This window comes from Loxodonta africana, chromosome 9 (genome assembly GCF_030014295.1).
Source record: "Loxodonta africana isolate mLoxAfr1 chromosome 9, mLoxAfr1.hap2, whole genome shotgun sequence".
NCBI classification, from domain to species: domain Eukaryota; kingdom Metazoa; phylum Chordata; class Mammalia; order Proboscidea; family Elephantidae; genus Loxodonta; species Loxodonta africana.
This window is the reverse complement of record NC_087350.1, coordinates 64,046,415-64,065,321: the sequence shown is the minus strand read 5'-3', so window position 1 is coordinate 64,065,321 and position 18,907 is coordinate 64,046,415. Positions and strand designations below refer to the sequence as shown.

Genomic DNA, 18,907 nt, shown 5'->3' with positions numbered 1-18,907 from the left:
AGGTCACGCCTCCAGAAGTGACGAGAATCTACCCTACTACGATTCCCATCAAGCTCCGCGCTACCCCAGTCGCTGCGCCGGTTCTAGGCCCAGTTCCAGTCGATGACGTAGTTCCGCTTTGCTGGGCGCGCGGTGGACGGTCTGAACGTACCGCTCGGTTTTCGCTGGAGTTTGCGGCTCCAGAGCCCGGCATGGCCGCCTCACGACCTCCTTCCACGGTACAGAACTCGGAATCTCTGCTTACTGTGGCAGGGAGCGCCGAGTGATGGGGCCGCTAGGAAATGGATAAGGCGGTGGAGGGAGGAGGAGGGAGAGAGAATGCGGTACTCATTGTTCCATTATAGAGCCGAGCAGCGCTATCCTGGTACCTGAGCATTTTCATACGCTTTGGTCTCTTTCGTCTCTCTCGCTACAGCCCTGGAACGGTAAACACTTCCTCCGACTGGTCCCAAAGCGGAGACCTGAAGGAGGGAAATGTCTTGGTCAAGATTCACGTCTATGTCAGTTGTAATGAGGCCTCCTAACCCCGTATCTGTTGTCGTTTGAAATGTATAGACCAGGAATTTACGTTAGCACCTGGTTAGCTATTTCATTCAAATAACCAGCCTTTGATTCAAAAGATTTCAACCAAATCCTTGCTGTTTCCCTCGTGATAAGCAATAATCTTAGAAGGTTCATAAAACCCAAGAAGAGATTGCACTTCCAACCGACATGAAGTAAACAGGTTCCAAAGTAAAACGTTGATAGAAAAATCACCAAGAGAAATTCATTAGTTTTATCGACCGTCTGCTTCCTGTCTGCAAAACTTAAGTGATGGAGGGATGGAAACACCCTTCAAATCAGGGAAGAACATCTTAACTGGTGTCCAACTTGCCCTTTCATTCGGGGAGGAAATAGGATTGAAGCTCAGGATGAGCTTTGGGGACGCCTGGTAAATTGCTAAGATTAAGCCTTAAATTAATTCAGTTCTTTGGTTTAGCAGGGAACCAAAACCTCTAAGGCACCTGATGACTTAGTTGCTCCTGTTGTGAAGAAACCCCACATCTATTATGGAAGTTTGGAAGAGAAGGAGAGGGAACGTCTGGCCAAAGGAGAGTCTGGAATTTTGGGGAAAGAAGGACTTAAAGCAGGAATCGAAGCTGGAAATATTAACATAACCTCTGGTGAGGTGCAATTTGAGTCTCTCTTTACGTTTGATGCTCAAATTTTCTATAGTGAATACCTTCCTAGATAATTATCACTAGTTTTGTGGTCTCTAAAGTTTTCAATTCTTAAACTTGCACCTGTAAGGCCATACTTTGCCTACCACCCTTAGCATCATTTGGAGAGCCTGTTTCTTAGGATCTTTTATACAGTTTTTTGTTCCGTGGATTGTTAGGAATTTACTCAGATGTTTAGGTATTTGGGCTCAGATTGATTGTGTTTGTCTTCTAGAGAGCTAGGATAGTTGTGGCATTGGTTTGGAGCTATTGTGGTTCATAACGTTCTCCCTTTTTTTAGTTTTCCAATTATTTTTCAGCCAGAGTGAAACCTGTGTTTTTTAAGTATAAAAGTAATAGCTGTTTTTATTTTTGTTAAATCAAAAATGTAGAGATGTACGAAGTAGAAAATCCCGTGATCCTTATTAATTAGGTGTGTATCCATCCAGAGGCTACTCAAAAAAGGCCTGGCAATCTGCTTCCAAAAAATCAGCCATTGAAAACCCTGTGGAGCGTAATCCTATTCCTACATACATGGGGTCACCATGATTCTGAATCGACTCTATGGCAACTGGGTATCTTTCTGAGAATTTTAATATAGCTATAAAAATACATATTTTTTTTCCATAAATGAAACCATGATGTACAAATTGTTTTGTAACCTGTGTTTTCACTCTGTATGCTGCTGCGGATATCATTCCATGTCAGTACCGAGGAGTTTGCTGTATTTTTTAAAATAAAAGTATGCACGGTTGTCATAAGAAATTTAAATGGTACAGAAGAATATAAAATGAAGACTCCTCTGCAGAAAGTTTTCTTGTCAAGCCTCCCATTAACCTTTTATGCTGTTTTCAAACACAATTGCATCACTATTGTACCTCTTACTTTTCATCAAAATGCTCATATTTGGTATGGGTTTTAAAACTTGTTGTTAGGTTGTAAAAAGCCTTATAATCATGGAAAGCTCATCTTCATAGTAATTAGTTTCAGTTAACTAGTTGTATTTCTATGCTATACTGGGACTGTTAGAGAGTAGCTTTGGCAATTACTAAAATAGTGTTTCTATTTTATCTTTTGGATAGAAGGGCTTTGGTAAAGATGTTTTATACTCCTTTTTTTTTTTTTTTTCTTGTCATTCACATTTTGTTATTTTTTTAGATATACCAGCATGTATTTTTTTTTTTAATTGTGCTTTAGGTGCAAGTTTACAGTTCAAGTAAATTTCTCATTCAGAAATTTATAGACATACTGTTTTGTGACATTGGTTGCAATCCCCACCATGTGACAGCACACTCCCCCTTTCCACTCTGGGTTCCGTGTGTTCATTCATCCAGTTCCTGTCCCTTCCTGCCTTCTCGTCATGCTCTTGAACAAGAGTTGCCCTTTTGGTCTCACGGGTGTTATTTTGTTTTATAGCCTGTCTAATTTTTGTTTGAAAAGTGGGTTGCAGGAATGTTTTCAGTTCTGGGTTAGCAGAGTGTTCAGGGGCCATAGTTTCGGGGATTTGTATCCTTACTCTCTGATCCCATCTAAGTTATGTGTTTTTATTAGGTGTAAGGTTGCTAAAATGACTTGAACCACTTTCCTGCCTTTTAAAGCTGTGTCATTTAGTTTTACGTATTTGACGTAATTTAGTAAACTGAAAAATGGTAAACTATCTATAAAACGTGTACTAGACTGGACAGTTGCCTTTCCCTAGTGGCATACATAGACGACAGTTGTTAGAAATTATCTCTTTCTATTTGAAGATCTGGTGATTATACTGAAGTTGCCCGTTCTTTTTATAGGAGAAGTGTTTGAAATTGAAGAACACATCAGTGAGCGACAGGCAGAAGTATTGGCTGAGTTTGAGAGAAGAAAGCGAGCCCGGCAAATCAATGTTTCCACAGATGACTCAGAGGTCAAGGCTTGCCTTAGAGCCTTGGGAGAACCCATCACACTTTTTGGAGAGGGCCCTGCTGAAAGAAGAGAGAGGTGCCCTTCCTAATTCCTAAATATTTACTCTTCTTTTTTTTTTAATCACAAGGTTCTGGTTCCAAATTTGTCAGTCTTCGTAGCTGAAACTCTAATACAATGTCTCCAATAGTATTGACATATTAAGTTGCGTTTATATAGTTTAGCCCATAATTTGAATCTTAGAACAATTTTTACACCACTAGTAATTTTTTTTATAAGCTGTGAAGAAGGTACTAACATGCTTCTCTCCTGCTTTCCCCCCCGCAGCGCACACACACACGCACAGCTTAGAGTTGGGTGACATTTATGGCTGAGCTTTGAAAATTTAGACGTCAAATATATTTCTTGTCACCTACATAAAACACAATAAATTTTTTTAGATATTAATGAAGGGCACTCTCCTAAGATATTGCTCTTCTTGTAATTTAAGGTTGAAAAGTCTTATGGATACACTAGTCATATGCAGTTAGGAAAACTGTCTCTTGTCTCCACATCCATCACTAACTGCTGTGCCTTTTCTCCCCTTCACCTTCTTCAAAGAGTTATGTACATTTACTCTCTTCAGTTCCTAACTGCTCATTTACTCCTCAGCCCACTGCAAACTGATTGAGCTCTGTTGTTGTCAAGTTACCCTACTACATTGAAATTGCTCTTTATCAAGGTCACCAACCCATCTTTACTGATATAGTCCGAGTACTATGCCAGCCACTCCCTTCTTGAAACACTCTGTCCTTGATTTTCATAAGACTACATCTTCCTGATTTTCTTCCTGTCCCTGGGTAACTCTTCTCACTTGCCTTCTAGGCCTCTTTTTTCCTGTTTAATAGTGAGCTCAAACTAGCAACAATTGTGAAGATGGCACAGGGCCGAGCAGTGTGTTCCGTTGTACATAGGGTTGCTGTAAGTTGGAACCAACTCAGTGGCACCTGTCAACGTTTGTATGCTGTAGTCCGTTGCTTTCACCCTATACTCATCTTGGGCAATCAGATCCATTCATGTGGCATCATTTGCTGTGTATATTCTGATGACTCCCAAATCTCTGTTAGTAAGCCTAGGTATCCCAAAGGCATCTCAAACTTGACATGTGTAAATTGAACTCATCTGTTCCCCACCCCCTTCTATTCTCCTAGCAAATGGCTCTACCATTCACACAGTTCTTGGCTGAAAATCTTCCTCGCCTCTGTTGTGACCTATCCCCAGAATTTAGTCTGTTCTCCTGCTGAAATGTACCTCCAATCTGTCCTCTTCTCAGCCTCTATTGCTATCATACCTAGACTGTTCTAATAGCCCCAAACTTGTTGTATTACTCGCTTGCTTAAAATCCTTTATTGTATCCCCATTGTTCTTAGAATAAAAAACTCCTCATCATGGTCTACAAGGCCTCCAGGCTTTACCCTGTGCCACTCTTCCCCAATTCACCAGACTAGCTACAGTGGTCTTCCTGGAATATTCAACCTCTTCTGTCTTTCACTCAGTTCTTTCTCCCCTTTTCCCATCTCTTGCCTTTTAAAATGTTTTTATTCTTTTGATTTCATCATAAATGCCACCTCCTCAAAGAAGCCTTTCCTAACCCCTAGCCTCTTGGAAAGTGAGCCCTTTCATTATTCTCTGTCGTAGTATGTTATTTTCTTAATACGTTTTTTATTGTTGATTGTCTTCACAAGAAAAGTCTATCTTTTTCTTGTTATATCCTTAAAATGAACCCTTGAATCCCACTGCCACTATCTTAATTCAAGTCTACCGTTATGACTCAGAAGATTCCTACAACAGTATCTTGTCTGATTTCCCTGCCTTCACTCTCCCTCTAAAATTCATTCTACGTACTCTGACCAGGGATCTTTCTCAAATGTAAACTTTCCTTAGCCCTTTGTGACCTGGCCCTGCTTACACTTACCAACCACCAGTTTATCCCTCACCAGTTCTCCGCTCATACTCCATACTGAACTGTTCGCAATTCCAAGCTCAACGTGCTTTTCTTACCTCCAGGCATTTGCATTTGTTGAACACTCTGCTTTCCCATTCTCAACCCCTTAACCTAATTGAGGGCTCAGTGTAGATAATACCTCCTCTATAAAGCCTTCCCTAGTCCTCTGGGCCTAAGTTAGGTGACCTCTCTGTATTCCCTCTTGGCACCGTATGCTTACTGCCATCATGATACACCCACTCCTCACTTACTAACATGGTTAGGTTCCAAAGACAAGGTCATTGTGTGAAAATCAGCATTATGCGAAAATGGAGGATGACTACCTCATTAACTGCCAAATTATATTATTGTATAACTACCGAATTCTGTCATTATATAACTTAAATTTCATCATGAGTTAACTGCCAAACCACTGAGAATCATGGCCCAGCCAAGTTGACATATACCCCTTACCATCACAGCCAACGTTACTCGGGCCTTGTACCTCATTGTTCAGACGTATGTCGATGTGCAAAATAGTCAGCAGATTTTTTTCTGTTGTAAATACGAAATGTCGTATAACGAGGTAGTTGATAGAGGAGTAGGTGTACTTAATACAATGTATTATAGATTCCTGTTAACTTTTTTGGGGAATATCTTACTGTGTTTTCAGTGAAAGTTTATACAGCAAATTAGGCTCTCATTTAACAATTTCTGCACACGTTGTTCAGTGACATTGGTCACATTTTTCACAATGTGCGAACATTCTCATTATTTGTGTTCTGGTTGTTCCATTTGTAATAATTTAGTTTCCTTGCCCCATTTCCTTCTCATCTTTACTTTAGAGTAATTGCTGATTGTTTGTTCTCATATAGATGATTTTTTAAATGAGCACAGTACTCATGGGTAATATTCTTAATGAGCCATACTTTTATTTAGCTAAAAGGTGAGGATAGTTTAAGGTTTAAAGGGTATCTCAGGGCAGTAGTCTTGGCAAGTCCTCTAGTATCAACCAATCCAGTAAGTCTGGACTTTTTAAAAGCTTGAGTTCTGTTCCACACCTAAACTTTCTGTCTTCCCCCACTGATAGTGAAATCAAGGACTTTTTTTTAGCTCTTGTTGTATATTTAGCACCTACTTGAGTACCCAGCAAATTGGGCATTGAGTGAAGTTAGCTGTGCTTGCAAACTCATTGTTTCCAGTATAGGAGCTAGTTGACTCCAAATTGAAGAGGGTAATTGCTTATCTTTGGAATTGGGATCTTCAAATAAGGAAGAAGATTGAGTGAAAGAGATCACGGAAGAAGTTTAGGCATGACAATTTGATTCTTATAGAAGGTTATGAGCTTGAATGGTAAGAGAGTAGGGGAGGCTTGCTCCTTTCCTAGGTATAGTTTTTCACAATCTTATCTTACTCTGTTTAAATTCTGATCTGTTTTGTTATAGATTGAGAAATATCCTTTCAGTGGTTGGTACTGATGCCTTAAAAAAGACCAAAAAAGATGATGAAAAATCTAAGAAGTCCAAAGAAGAGGTAAAATAGGCCTTTGATTTCATAGCGTAAGCATGAAGAAAATGAGAGAATAGTTCTCTTTCTGTTTTCAGTGGATTGCTTTGCTGGGAGGAGGAGAGAAATGTCTTTGAAGACCCTACCATTCAGAAATAGTTGTTGGCAATGGTTTGCAGCTTCCGTGTAGTTGTAAACAGAGATAGAGTGAATGCTATGGTTCTTTCCATAGTATTCCATCTTTTCTTTTATTCTCCCTCTTATTATGCCAAAGCTGTACTTTAGATCCCTCCATGGTTTTCCTAGGAAACCCTGGTGGCATAGTGGTTAAGTGCTATGGCTGCTGACCAAAGGGCTGGTAGTTCGAATCCACCAGGCGCTCCTTGGAAACTCTGTGGGGCAGTTCTACTCAGTCCTATAGGGTCACTATGAGTCGGAATCGACTCGACAGCACTGGGTTTGGTTTGGTTTTTATGGTTTTCCTGTTTATATTTAATAAGGAACCGGAGATCATTTAGTAAGACTTTATACAAAACAGATCAGCCTGTCTTTAGCCTGGCTATTACTGAACTAATTCACCTTCTTTCTGAGCAGTTACAGTAGAGAGATGACAACTGTGGGAGAGGCAGGAATGCTTCAGTTCTTAATTTCTGTTCTTTAACTTGCCTTTCAGTATCAGCAAACCTGGTACCATGAAGGACCAAACAGCCTAAAGGTTGCTAGGCTATGGATTGCTAATTATTCACTGCCCAGGTAGGGAGAGCCTCTAGAAGAAGGAATGAAGTGTATTTTTTCTTGTTTCCTCTCAGGGACTGAGGATCTGTTTTGTAATAACTATGGTGGTTAAGTAAATTGAGTGGTAGAGACACATGCTTGGATACTCGTTTACAACCCATTTGCTCGTGATAATGTTGTTTCTGTGTCATAGGGCAATGAAACGCCTGGAAGAAGCTCGTCTCCATAAAGAGATTCCTGAGACAACTCGGACCTCTCAGATGCAAGAGCTACACAAATCCCTTCGGGTAAGACATTTTTTGGCAATTATCCAATATCCTAAAGATTCTTAACATTTATTAGATTTTCTGCTTTGGCCCACTCTTAGGAAGGTAACAGCAACAACAACGAAAAAAAAACTGCCATGGAGTCAGTTCCTACTCATGGTGACCTCATACGTTACAGAGTAGAACTGTTAAAGGTGAACTGTAGCTGTTTGGGAGGAGCCATCAGTTAAGGTGGCAGGAACCTACTTTCTACTCACCAGAGGCCTATGGTCTTCTCTTTTATTCTCCTTATTACGCCAAAGCTGTGCTTTAAATCTCTCCATGGTTTTCCTGTGTATATTTAGCTGACACAGATGTGAAGCTAGGACACTTAAGAGTGTAAGAAACAGCACGATGAGTTCCAGCTGGGCCTTGACTCCACTGATTTGTCAGAGCATCAGTATCAGTATCTCCTAACAGAAGTGTAGATGTAAAAGTACAAAAAATCTTCGCGTGGGTTAAAACTAGAAAGTTGCCTTTCTTATGGTAGAAAGGCCAAGGAACTCTTGTATTAAATACTAATCAGTGTTTTGTCTGTTCTGTTTTTCAGTCTTTGAATAATTTCTGCAGTCAGATTGGGGATGACCGGCCTATCTCGTACTGTCACTTTAGTCCCAATTCTAAAATGCTGGCTACAGCTTGTTGGTAAGTTCCATTTTACAGTGATATTTTTTTCCTAGGTGGGAGAGATTTTCTTTTTTTTAGTTAGCTTTAGTCTTAAATGTCTATTTCTACTTCCTCTTTGTTTCTTAGGACTGCACCAAACTTGATTAAGAAGAGAAGCTAGTGCTATACACATTGTATTGTAGAATATAGTCTTTATTTAGCATTTCTTATTGTTTATGAGGGGCCCCAGAGATCCATGGCATGTTGACACTAGCATTTTGGAGCAGGTCATACAGTAAGCTTATAGACCCAACTAGTATCCACACAAATTTCCTTTTTTAGTTATATTACCTAGACAAGATATTTCATACCCTTCAGTTTCCTCATCTGTGAAGTGGAATGGAATAATGTTTGTAAAGCATTTTGCCTTGAATAGTGCCTGGTATGTAGTAAAGACTCAGCAAACATTAATTATTGTTTTTATCTTTTTTTTTTTTTTTCTGCTTACGACCTCATATGCATAAACATCTTAAGATGGGATAATTTTGTTACTTTATTTTGTTTTGTTTGTGGGAGTGGCCATATAGTGAGAGAGGAAACTTAACGTTTTATGCACAGGAAGTACTTGACTAGGGAGAAATTGAGAATATGGTTTAGGAGAAAGTTAAGGAAGTGTAGAAATCACTCTAGCTCTCTCAGCTTTAGTTAACTATAAAGTAGAAGTGATAAATCCTGCCCTATCTACCTACGGTTTGTTATAAGGACCGTTTGAGATCATGGATACAAAGATAATTTGTTGGAAATTTTCTAGAGTAAAAATTTTAAAAGGTTTACGTACTTTGCAAGCAGCAAAATACTTTTCATGTTTAAAGGGATAGTATCATTATTAATATTATTATTAGATCGTTTAATATGTCCTACCTTCCCTCACAAATTGATCTGAAAGTTAAGGGAAATAGCAACTTGAACTGTATTAATTATAGTCTGTTAGAGGCCTCTGGTTACATGAGACGTAGCTATAGCTCTATCTTCTGCCACCCTTCAAATTAAATGCCCTTTATTTTCATTTTTTTGTCTGCCACTGTAATGTTTATTGGGGATGAGAAGAGATTGTCCTTTAGTAATGTTACCAAGATACCTTTTCCTTCCCAGACCAACCCTGGCTGAGATGCTTTCCTTTGTATTTGATAGGAGTGGGCTTTGCAAGCTCTGGTCCGTTCCTGATTGCAACCTCCTTCATACTCTTCGAGGTAAGTTAGAATCTTGTTTAAATCTCAGTTTTCCCGGTGTGAATTCTATTAAGCAGTGAAACTCTGCCTGAGGCTATGCCCCGTACAAAAAGTTTTCCAGGTGCACCTTCCCTGACACACGGACCCAGTTCACACAAAGTTAATTCTTGGTTTGGTTTTCTTTGACCGCAAGTCTGAAATATAATGGTTTCATACATGTACCACTTTTCTCTTAAATCCAACCAAGCTCTGGCATTTCACGGTCTTTAGACACAACATTTTTTGTTTTTTGCTTTTCTTACAATGTAATTTACTCATAGATCAGAAGACTCAATATTTTAAGATGTTAAAACTACCTAAAACAATCTATAAATTCAACACAATCCACACCAAAATTCCAACAGCCTTTTTGCAGAAATGGAAAAGCCAGTCCTCAAATCTTTATGGAACGGCAAGGAGCCCTGAATAGCCAAAGAAAGCAGTCTTGAAAAAGAATAAAATAGGACTCACGCTTCCCAATCTCTGAACATATTGTAAAAGCTACAGTAATTAAACCCATCTGATTCTGGTATAATGATAGACATATACACCAGCGGAATAGAATGGAGAGTCCGGAAATAAACCTGTACATTGTAGTCGATTGATTTTCGATAAGGACGCTAAGTCCATCCAATGTTTGAAGAATAGTGTAATCAGTGATCCTGGGGCAGCTGTATTTCCACAAGCAAAAGAATGAACCTAAACCCATACCTCCACCGTATATGAAAACTAACTCAAAATGGATCAAGGACCTAAATGTATAAGACCTAAAACCTTAAAACTCTTGGAAGAAAACTTAGGAGGGTAATGCTTCAGGACTTAGTTTTTAACAATGGGTTCTTAGATATAACACTGAAAGCATGAGCCACAAAGGACAAAATAGATAAATTGGACCTCATCAAAATTAAAAACTTCTGTTCATCTGAGGATTTATCAACAAAGTAAAGAGACAGTCTACAGAGCAGTAGAAAATTGGGGGGAACCATATATCTGATAAGAGTTTAATATTCAGAATATATAAAGAACTCCTACAATTTAACAAAAGAAAGACAAACAGCCCAGTCAAAAAATGGGCAAAGAACTTGAATAGACATCTCATCAAAGAAGAAATACACATGGCCAACAATCACGTGAAAAGATGCTCAATGTCGTCATTAGGGAAATGCAAACCAAAACCACAATGAGGTATCACTTCACACTCACTAAGATGGCTGTCCTAGCCCTTACACCTTTATGTGTAATCCTATTTGGAAGTAGGGTTTTCTTTGTTAAAGAAGCCATATCAATGTAGGGTGTGTCCTAAACCTAATGACTTCTGAGTTACAAGTCACGGCATAGACAGAGCCAAGCACAAAGTGGGGAAGATAACATGCCACATGGAGATCACCAAGGAACGCTGGGGCTACAGAAGTTGACACAAAGATCCTCGCTCCAAGCTGACAGCCTTTCCTATAGCTGATACCCTAAATTTGGACATCTAGCCTCCTAAACAATGAAAAATAAATGTCTGTTCTTTTTTTTTTAATTTTTATTGTGCTTTAAGTGAAAGTTTACAAATCAAGTCAGTCTCTCACACAAAAACTTATATACATACTCCCAATTGCTCTCCTCTTAATAAGATAGCCCACTCCCTCCCTCCACTGTCTCTTTCCATGTCCATTCCGCCAGCTTCTAACCCCCTCTACCCTCTCATCTCCCCTTCAGGGAGGAGGTGCCAACATAGTCTCAAGTGTCCACCTAAAATGTCTGTCCTTTAAAGCCACCCATTTGTGATATTTTCGTTACAGCAGCACTAGGAAACTAAGACAGTAGCTGTGATTAAAAAAACAGAAAACAACATGTCTTGGCGGGGGGATGTGGAGAAACTGGAATCCTCATCTGTTAATTGTAAAATGGTACAGCCGCCGTGGAAAACAGTTTGATAGTTCCTCGAAAAAGCTATTTTGCTCCTAGATATACACCCAAAAGAATTGAAAGCAAGAAAAACAGGTACTCGTACATCAGTGTTCGTTGCAATGCTATTCATAGCAGCCAAAAGATGGAAGCAGCATAGTGTCCCTCAGCAGATAAATAAAGAAAATATGTTACATACACACGGTGGAATACTACTGGGCCATAAACAGAGATGAAGTCTTAAATACATGCTACAATGTGGGTGAATCTTGAAAGCATCATGTTGAGTGAAATAAAATAGTCGCAAAAGGACGAATATTACATGACCCCACTTATATGAAATACCTAGGAATAGGCAAGTGTATAGAGGCCAAAGGTTATTAGTGATTACCATGGGCAGGTGGGAGGGAGGGGAGAAGGAGGGCTTACTGCTTAGGAGACACTGAGCTTCTCTTAAGAATGATGGAAAAATTTACAAACAGATGGTGGCAATGTTTAAACAACATGACGAGCATAATTTATGTCACATGAATTGTACATGTAAAAAATGTTGAAATGGTCAATTGTTTTGTTCCATACATTTACAATAAATTATCAGTTTAAAAGTTCAGTTTTTTCGGTAGTTGAATTGTCACTTTAACACTGTATGTCTGCATGTTACCTAATATGTACTTATTTGTATCATACACCGTATTCTGTGTTTGCACATAGGTTATAGTAGGGTGCAGCAGTTAAGCACTCCGCTGCTAACCAAAAGATTGGCAGTCAAACCCACCCGATGGCTCTGTGGGAAAAAGACGTGGCAATCTGCTCCCATAAACATCACAGCCTAGAAAACCCTGTGGGGTAGTCTAGACTGTCAGTTGGGGTCTCTGTGAGTTGAAAATTGACCCGATGGCACCTAACATGCAGGAAACAGGAACCCTTTAACTTTCATCTCTTACACTCTTTTAGGCCATAACACAAACGTAGGAGCAATTGTATTCCATCCCAAATCCACAGTCTCCTTAGACCAAAAAGATGTCAACCTGGCCTCTTGTGCTGCGGATGGTTCTGTGAAGCTTTGGAGCCTCGACAGGTACTTATTACTCTTCTGCTGTCCACAATGTGAATGCTAGTTTCCCTCAGGAAATGAAAATCTGGCATTTAACCCAAGAAATGCTCTAAGTGTCAGGGTAACTTAGCGTAAAAATAGAATGGAGGATTTCTTTCTTAGACCTTTTCTCAACAGAGAAATTGTGCCAGATTATTCTTATTTGTTAAATTTGGACCTTGATTTTTACCTTCAACGTAGTGACCGCTGCGTCCAACTCGTTATTCTGGGAAGCTCCAACCTACCTCTTACACAATAGGTTGACGCTGGAGAAATGCACCATTTGGTAGAATTGATGAAAGAGAATACTCGTGGTAGCATGTTGGCTTTTAGCAAACAGCCACAGGGGAGAGGAAAATGAGGTTCTGTCTGGCAGGATTGCCAAGGAATTAGTGTCTCCTCTCGATAGCATCATCCTTTACCTAGAATATCTTTTCCAACTGCAACCAACAGATTTTTTTATGTGTTTATGATTAATGTATTGTTTTCCCAAACATTTTGGACGCACCTTGTTGGCTAAAAGACATCTAAATTCAATTGCTTAATAGAAAGTACATGAAGGCTTTTATTTCAGGATTTTTTTTTTTTAAATAACTAATTAGTGTCTCTACTCTTTGCTAGACAGGATCTTACCTGTGATAACTGTAAGTTTTAATTGGCTTTGATAATACTTAGCGATATTTATTCCCCTAGGGTTTTGATTAGTTCTGTGTATGCACATTGACGAAGTTCCCTTTTTAATTGTCCTCTTTAGGGTTCTTGTTTATTTCCTTTCACTGGTGTTTCAAATATTCCTTCTGTGGTTGCTGGGGAGGAGATTTAATGGCCACTGAAAGACAACTAAGCCTCTGTCTTTTCTAGGAGTTTCTTTTTTCGTTTGGGTCCTTGGCTAACATTTGAGAAGAGTTTTCTGTAATGCCCATGCACCTAAGCTGTTTGATTTCTGTATCCCCACATCTCTGCTAGAGTAGGGTTTCTTCCTAGAGTCCAAGCACTGCTTTGGTGCTGACTATTTCGCTTATATTAAAATGTCTTTTATTCTTCTCTAATCCTAAATGGCATTGCATTAGGAGTTTATTAACACAGTGGATTGAGGTGGAAAGACAGTGTTTATCAAAGTGCTATGGGCAGTTTTGCCCTGTGGGCACATGACATAGTCTTAATTTTTTTAAAACCTTAGGAAGTGACCAAATTATTGTTAGCCCTAGTTTGATAAACCACATGTTTGGTTAAAACATCGCCTCTCAAACTGTACAAAATGGGTGTATCTGTGCACAACGAGTAGTAAATTCAGTGAATATTTCATGACTCTAAAATAGTTCACTGCATGTGTTTGGTTCCTTTTCAGTGATGAACCAGTGGCAGATATTGAAGGCCATACAGTACGTGTGGCCCGAGTAATGTGGCACCCCTCAGGACGTTTCCTGGGCACCACCTGGTAAGCCATATTGTTGTTATTCTATCCACACAGACCTGTGGCATTTTGTTAATTTATTATAGCTATCTGTGAGGTAAATTTTTAGAGCAGACATACTCGAGTAGGATTTTCTTGAACTGCATTGAATTAGAATCAGAAAAGAGCGAGCATATGGTTCTTTTAGAATTGAGTGTAGTTGCTTTTAAATTAGTTAGTTTGAAATTTCAAAGACACTGATTGCCTGAAAATTTCTAAATGATTTTCCAAAGTGGTTGTACCATTTTACTTTCCCAGAGTTCTGATTGCACCACATCCTTGCCAAAATTTGGTGTTGTCAGTCTTCATCATTTTGGCCAATCTAGTAAGTGCGTAATGATGTATCGAGGGCTTAATTTTTATTACCCCGGTGACTAATGAGGAGTCCCTGGGTGGTGCAAGTGATTAGCACACTTGGCTGCTAACCAGAAGGTTTGAGTCCACCTAGGGATGCATTGGAAGAAAGGCCTGGTGATCCATTTCCAAAAAAATCAGCCACTGAAAACCCTATGGAGTCCCGTTCTACTCTGACACACATGAGGTCACCATGAGTTGGAATCAACTTGATGGCAACATGTATTGGGATGAGTAATGATGTTGAGTACTTTGTCATATTCTTATCAACTCTGTGTCTTCCAGGGAGTGTCCAGGTGCTTTTTCTTTTTTCGCTCTTGTATTTTTTTCTCATCTGGATAGCCAGTTTCACCACTATTTATTAAGGAGACTATCCTTTCTTCATTGAAATTGCTTTGGTGCCCTCATTGAAAATCATCTGACCACATAATTGTACGTCCACTTCTGTATTCTCTATTCTCTTCCATAGATGTATTTGTCTATAACTGATTTTTGTTATCTCCAACATCCTGTTTAAGGCCCAGTAAACATATAAATGCTCAGTGAATGAAGGGACATAACATGGATGAAGGGAAGGAAGAATGCAACAAAATCTTTGCTAGACCAGTATTGGGGAATTCTCTTCTTAAAATAGCAACTGGAGTAGGCTTCTGGGAAGTCCATGGTTTCCTGGCTACAATCTAAGGCAGATACGCTTAGTTATTGAGGTACAAGGAATTTCTTGTTAATATGGTTGTATAAATAGTTTCAGTGGCATAACTTAAGCTATAACTATTTATAGAACCTTGTACATGGTAGGAAGTTAAATGTCTGCTAGTTAACGGTTTGCTTTTTTAGCTATGACCGCTCGTGGCGCTTGTGGGATTTGGAGGCTCAAGAGGAGATCCTGCATCAGGAGGGCCACAGTATGGGTGTGTATGATATTGCCTTCCATCAAGATGGCTCTTTGGCTGGCACCGGGTAAGGCCTCTTCCACATAGCAAGGGGCAGTCACTAGTCCCGCTCTCATATATACCTGCTTCTGTGGAAGACTGGATTCAAAGAGTTTATTTATAAATTATCTTATCAGGGGACTGGATGCATTTGGTCGAGTTTGGGACCTGCGCACAGGACGTTGTATCATGTTCCTAGAAGGCCACCTGAAGGAAATCTATGGAATAAATTTTTCCCCCAATGGGTAAAATAATCTAACTGGATAAGGGGTGGAGAGGGTTCTTGGTCAAAAAGTGGTCATTCTTTTTAACTTTGATACTACATCTGATCCACAGCTACCACATTGCAACTGGTAGTGGTGACAACACCTGCAAAGTGTGGGACCTTCGACAGCGGCGCTGCGTCTACACCATCCCTGCCCATCAGAACTTAGTGACTGGCGTCAAGTTTGAACGTAAGTTTTCCTCCTATTTTAGGTCTAATTGTGAGACAGAAATGGAGAGAGAGAGATTGAGATTGCCCTTCAATGGAATGCAGGTCAGGCTTTAGCTTAACTTGGATGTGGTACAGGAGAGGATTTGGACTATATTAAAGAAGCAAATTATAATTTCCTTCTCTCTGCCATGTCTTTAGACAGAGATGTGGGGAAAGGATGCTTCTCATTGCTAGGAAGTAAAGAAGACTTCCATGAATACATTGCTTCCTTTTTTTCTGCGTGGATGTTCCGAGCACTAAATCGAATACTGTGTGATTCTGAACAGACTGTCTATCAGGGAAAGAGCCAAAAGACCTTAATAATGTACTTTCTTCACCTGAGTCTGCCTTATGGTTGCCTCCTTTTGCTGCAGATTGGGTAGGACTACAGAATCTGAGTTGGGTTTTTCTGAATGTGGAAATGTCTTTTCAAAACAGTATGTTCTAGCAGATTTTTGTGCATTTGTTGTCTTATTCTCTTTGAATATTTGGGTTCTGCAAGCAACTCCCCTTCTTTTTTCCTCTAGCTATCCATGGGAATTTCTTGCTCACTGGAGCCTATGATAACACAGCCAAGATCTGGACCCACCCAGGCTGGTCCCCACTGAAGACCCTGGCTGGCCACGAAGGCAAAGTGATGGGCCTCGACATTTCTTCCGATGGGCAGCTCATAGCCACTTGCTCATATGACAGGACCTTCAAGCTCTGGATGGCCGAATAGGCAGGGCCGTGGACAAAGGACTCTAACCTCAAGCTCTTCCTTAAGAGCCATTTTCCTCAAAAGAGAGGAATTGATGTGTTCTGTTCTATCATGTTTTTTGCCACCTACAATGTGTAGACCCTCAATAGAATTGGATTTCCGTGTCAGCACCCCGCCCAGGCAGGCAACCCAGTCCCTGGGTGATGGTGAACCCCATTTGTGGTTAAAATTTTAATTTTCTTCCTCAGGCCCTGCCACAAATTGTGTAGACATTGTTTTTTATAATATTTTGTTTGAATGCCTGTTGCCTCCTTCACAGCACTCAAGATTGTGACTGACTCCCTCCATTTTTAATTCTTAAACTTTGGCTTGCCTTCACATGGTACATGCTCAAGGATTGCATGTCACCCAGATGGCAAGGTGCCTGGACTATGTTCTAAGCCCTCAAATAAAGAGGCACATCAAACAAGGCCTGGACAGAGCTGAGAACGTCTCCTTTACCTTGAGAATGGAAGGTGAAGCAGTAGCCACAGTTATGCTGATGGTTATGCAGTAAAGAAGATTTTACCTCTTCCTGTTGAGTTCACTTGGGATACTGACTGCATCAGGAAGCTCAGAACTGAACATTTGCTGTGTCAGAAAATGTCTTCCATTTTGCATTGATGCCTGGCATCCTTCACGTTACCCCCAAAGACCATCGTGTCGGGATTCAAAGAAATTATTAGAAAGAAAATACGTTTATTGTGCAACCATCTTTCTGTTGGTTACTTAAAGGACGATACCCTTCATCCTGAGGTAACTGAAAAAAATTCCTAGTGGCTATTCCTGAACATAAACTATTCCTTTTTTTCCTTTTATAAAAACTATCCTTCAAATAATTATTTTGTATAGTTAAACATTTTCTGAATCCCAGCCACTGGAACATACAAAGTCCCTTTTTTTTTTTTTTTGGTTTGGGGGCTAGCAAGTAATCATAAAAATTGCTTCCTGCAGTTCCTGTATACTTAATGACTATTCTGTCCATAGTTTTCTTAAACTTAAAAATAGAGGTCTGCTTGGATTGCGCGGGCCACACAAGTGAGCTGTATTCATTGGTTATACTTTCACCTGCACCTCTTTCCACCCCAAGCAGACAACCGCTGAACTCACTTAGAAATATAGGAATTTAAGAGGAGGATTGTTTATAGATGAGAATTCAAGACAGTTGTATTCTTGAACTCAAAACACTTGCTACTTCAGAGGGGGTAAGAGTGGTGGTGTTCGAGCCCTATTCGGTCAATTAGGAATGTGTGCTATATAGCTAAATACACTGTTTGATCTGATTTTATTATAACCAGATAGGTACATATCCTGTGTAGTTGTTAAGCTTCTGAATTCTCAGCTCTTCCCTCTGTTGGGCACTTCACTGTTTAAGTATTAATGGTTCTATCTCCTCCAGTGTTTTCCATGAAAAGAAATTATTTTTCATTACTGCCTGTGTGGTGGTTACACAACAATAATGAACATTATTGTATTAGCATGCAGTTTGGATATAGTGTGTGAACAAAGGTTTTCAGACAATTTTTCAAGTTTAAATTTAACTATTAGTTCCCTTAGACTTGTCGCTTCCAAGTTTTTTGTTCCAAGAGATTTAGAGGTAACAGATAAAAGCATTTCATCTAAGCCTTTGGCAGGACAAGAAATGTGCATTTCTTCACTGGGAATAGATGTCGTTTTGAGAAAGTGGTTAGCTGAGAAACATAAAGCAGTTCATGGTAATGGTGAGATAAAAAGCCAAAACAGGCTCACAGAAGTTAAGTAACTTGCCCAAGGCTACCCAGCTAGTAAGTGGAAGAATGTAAATTCGAACCCTAGTCTTTCTGACAGTTTGTGACCTTAAGAAAAGACTTAACAGGACTTCACTGAGTATGTTGGCAACACTGGCCAGACAAAAAGATCAGTCTGGTCTGTATGCCCTGTTTCCTATAGAAACCTGAGCTTTTTGACCACCCTGCCTTCTACACTGCCCTTCTGGTGGGTCACTTCATCTCTGACTCTGACTTCATGCCAAATGAGGTTAAAGTAATTTTACTGCTTCTACGTCATGAACTTAGGAAGGGCCTGTAGTGTTAATCGACAGGATAACTGTTTTCATTTTGGGATAGATGATGTTTAGGGGTGTGGAACTGTCTTAAGCATTGTAGCGGTCTTAGCATTCCCGACCTCTGGGCACTAAACGTCAGAAGCACAACCCATCCTCTTCATTGGAGCACCAGAGATATTCCCACACATTTCCAAATACTTCCTAGGATGGTACTGCCCCAAGGTTAGAACTACTGAATGCAAAAATAGAAGACACTATAATGTTAAATATACCCTTCATTATCCAGAAACAAACCTGTATCTTTTCTTACCTGGATTGTGTATCAACCTCTCTTAGAGTCTAAATTCTATTTTGACTGAAAAGACTCCCCCACTTACTAGCTGTGTGGTCTTGAACAAGCTAACACATGGAGCCTCAGTTTAATCTATAAAGTGGGGTAAAGCTTA

General features: G+C 39.8%; 1 protein-coding gene across 5 annotated transcripts; it reads left to right on the top strand.

Moving 5' to 3' along the window:
- Window positions 1–82: 82 nt before the first annotated feature.
- Window positions 83–18,754, top strand: PRPF4 (pre-mRNA splicing tri-snRNP complex factor PRPF4). Of its 5 annotated transcripts, none has more exons than XM_023545040.2 (14): window positions 83–218; window positions 980–1,163; window positions 2,987–3,173; window positions 6,504–6,591; window positions 7,238–7,317; window positions 7,493–7,586; window positions 8,155–8,249; window positions 9,402–9,460; window positions 12,326–12,449; window positions 13,813–13,902; window positions 15,109–15,231; window positions 15,341–15,448; window positions 15,540–15,658; window positions 15,838–16,199. In XM_023545040.2, exons 1-14 carry the CDS (start codon window positions 192–194, stop codon window positions 16,059–16,061), a joined length of 1,602 nt encoding a protein of 533 aa, XP_023400808.1. In that variant the 5' UTR covers window positions 83–191; the 3' UTR covers window positions 16,062–16,199. The 5 variants fall into 5 exon arrangements, with proteins under 5 accessions (XP_023400808.1, XP_010586025.1, XP_023400807.1 ...); XM_010587723.3 differs by lacking the exon at window positions 15,838–16,199 and adding an exon at window positions 16,206–18,754 and having other exon boundaries at window positions 88–218; window positions 983–1,163; XM_023545039.2 differs by having other exon boundaries at window positions 88–218; window positions 983–1,163.
- Window positions 18,755–18,907: the final 153 nt, after the last annotated feature.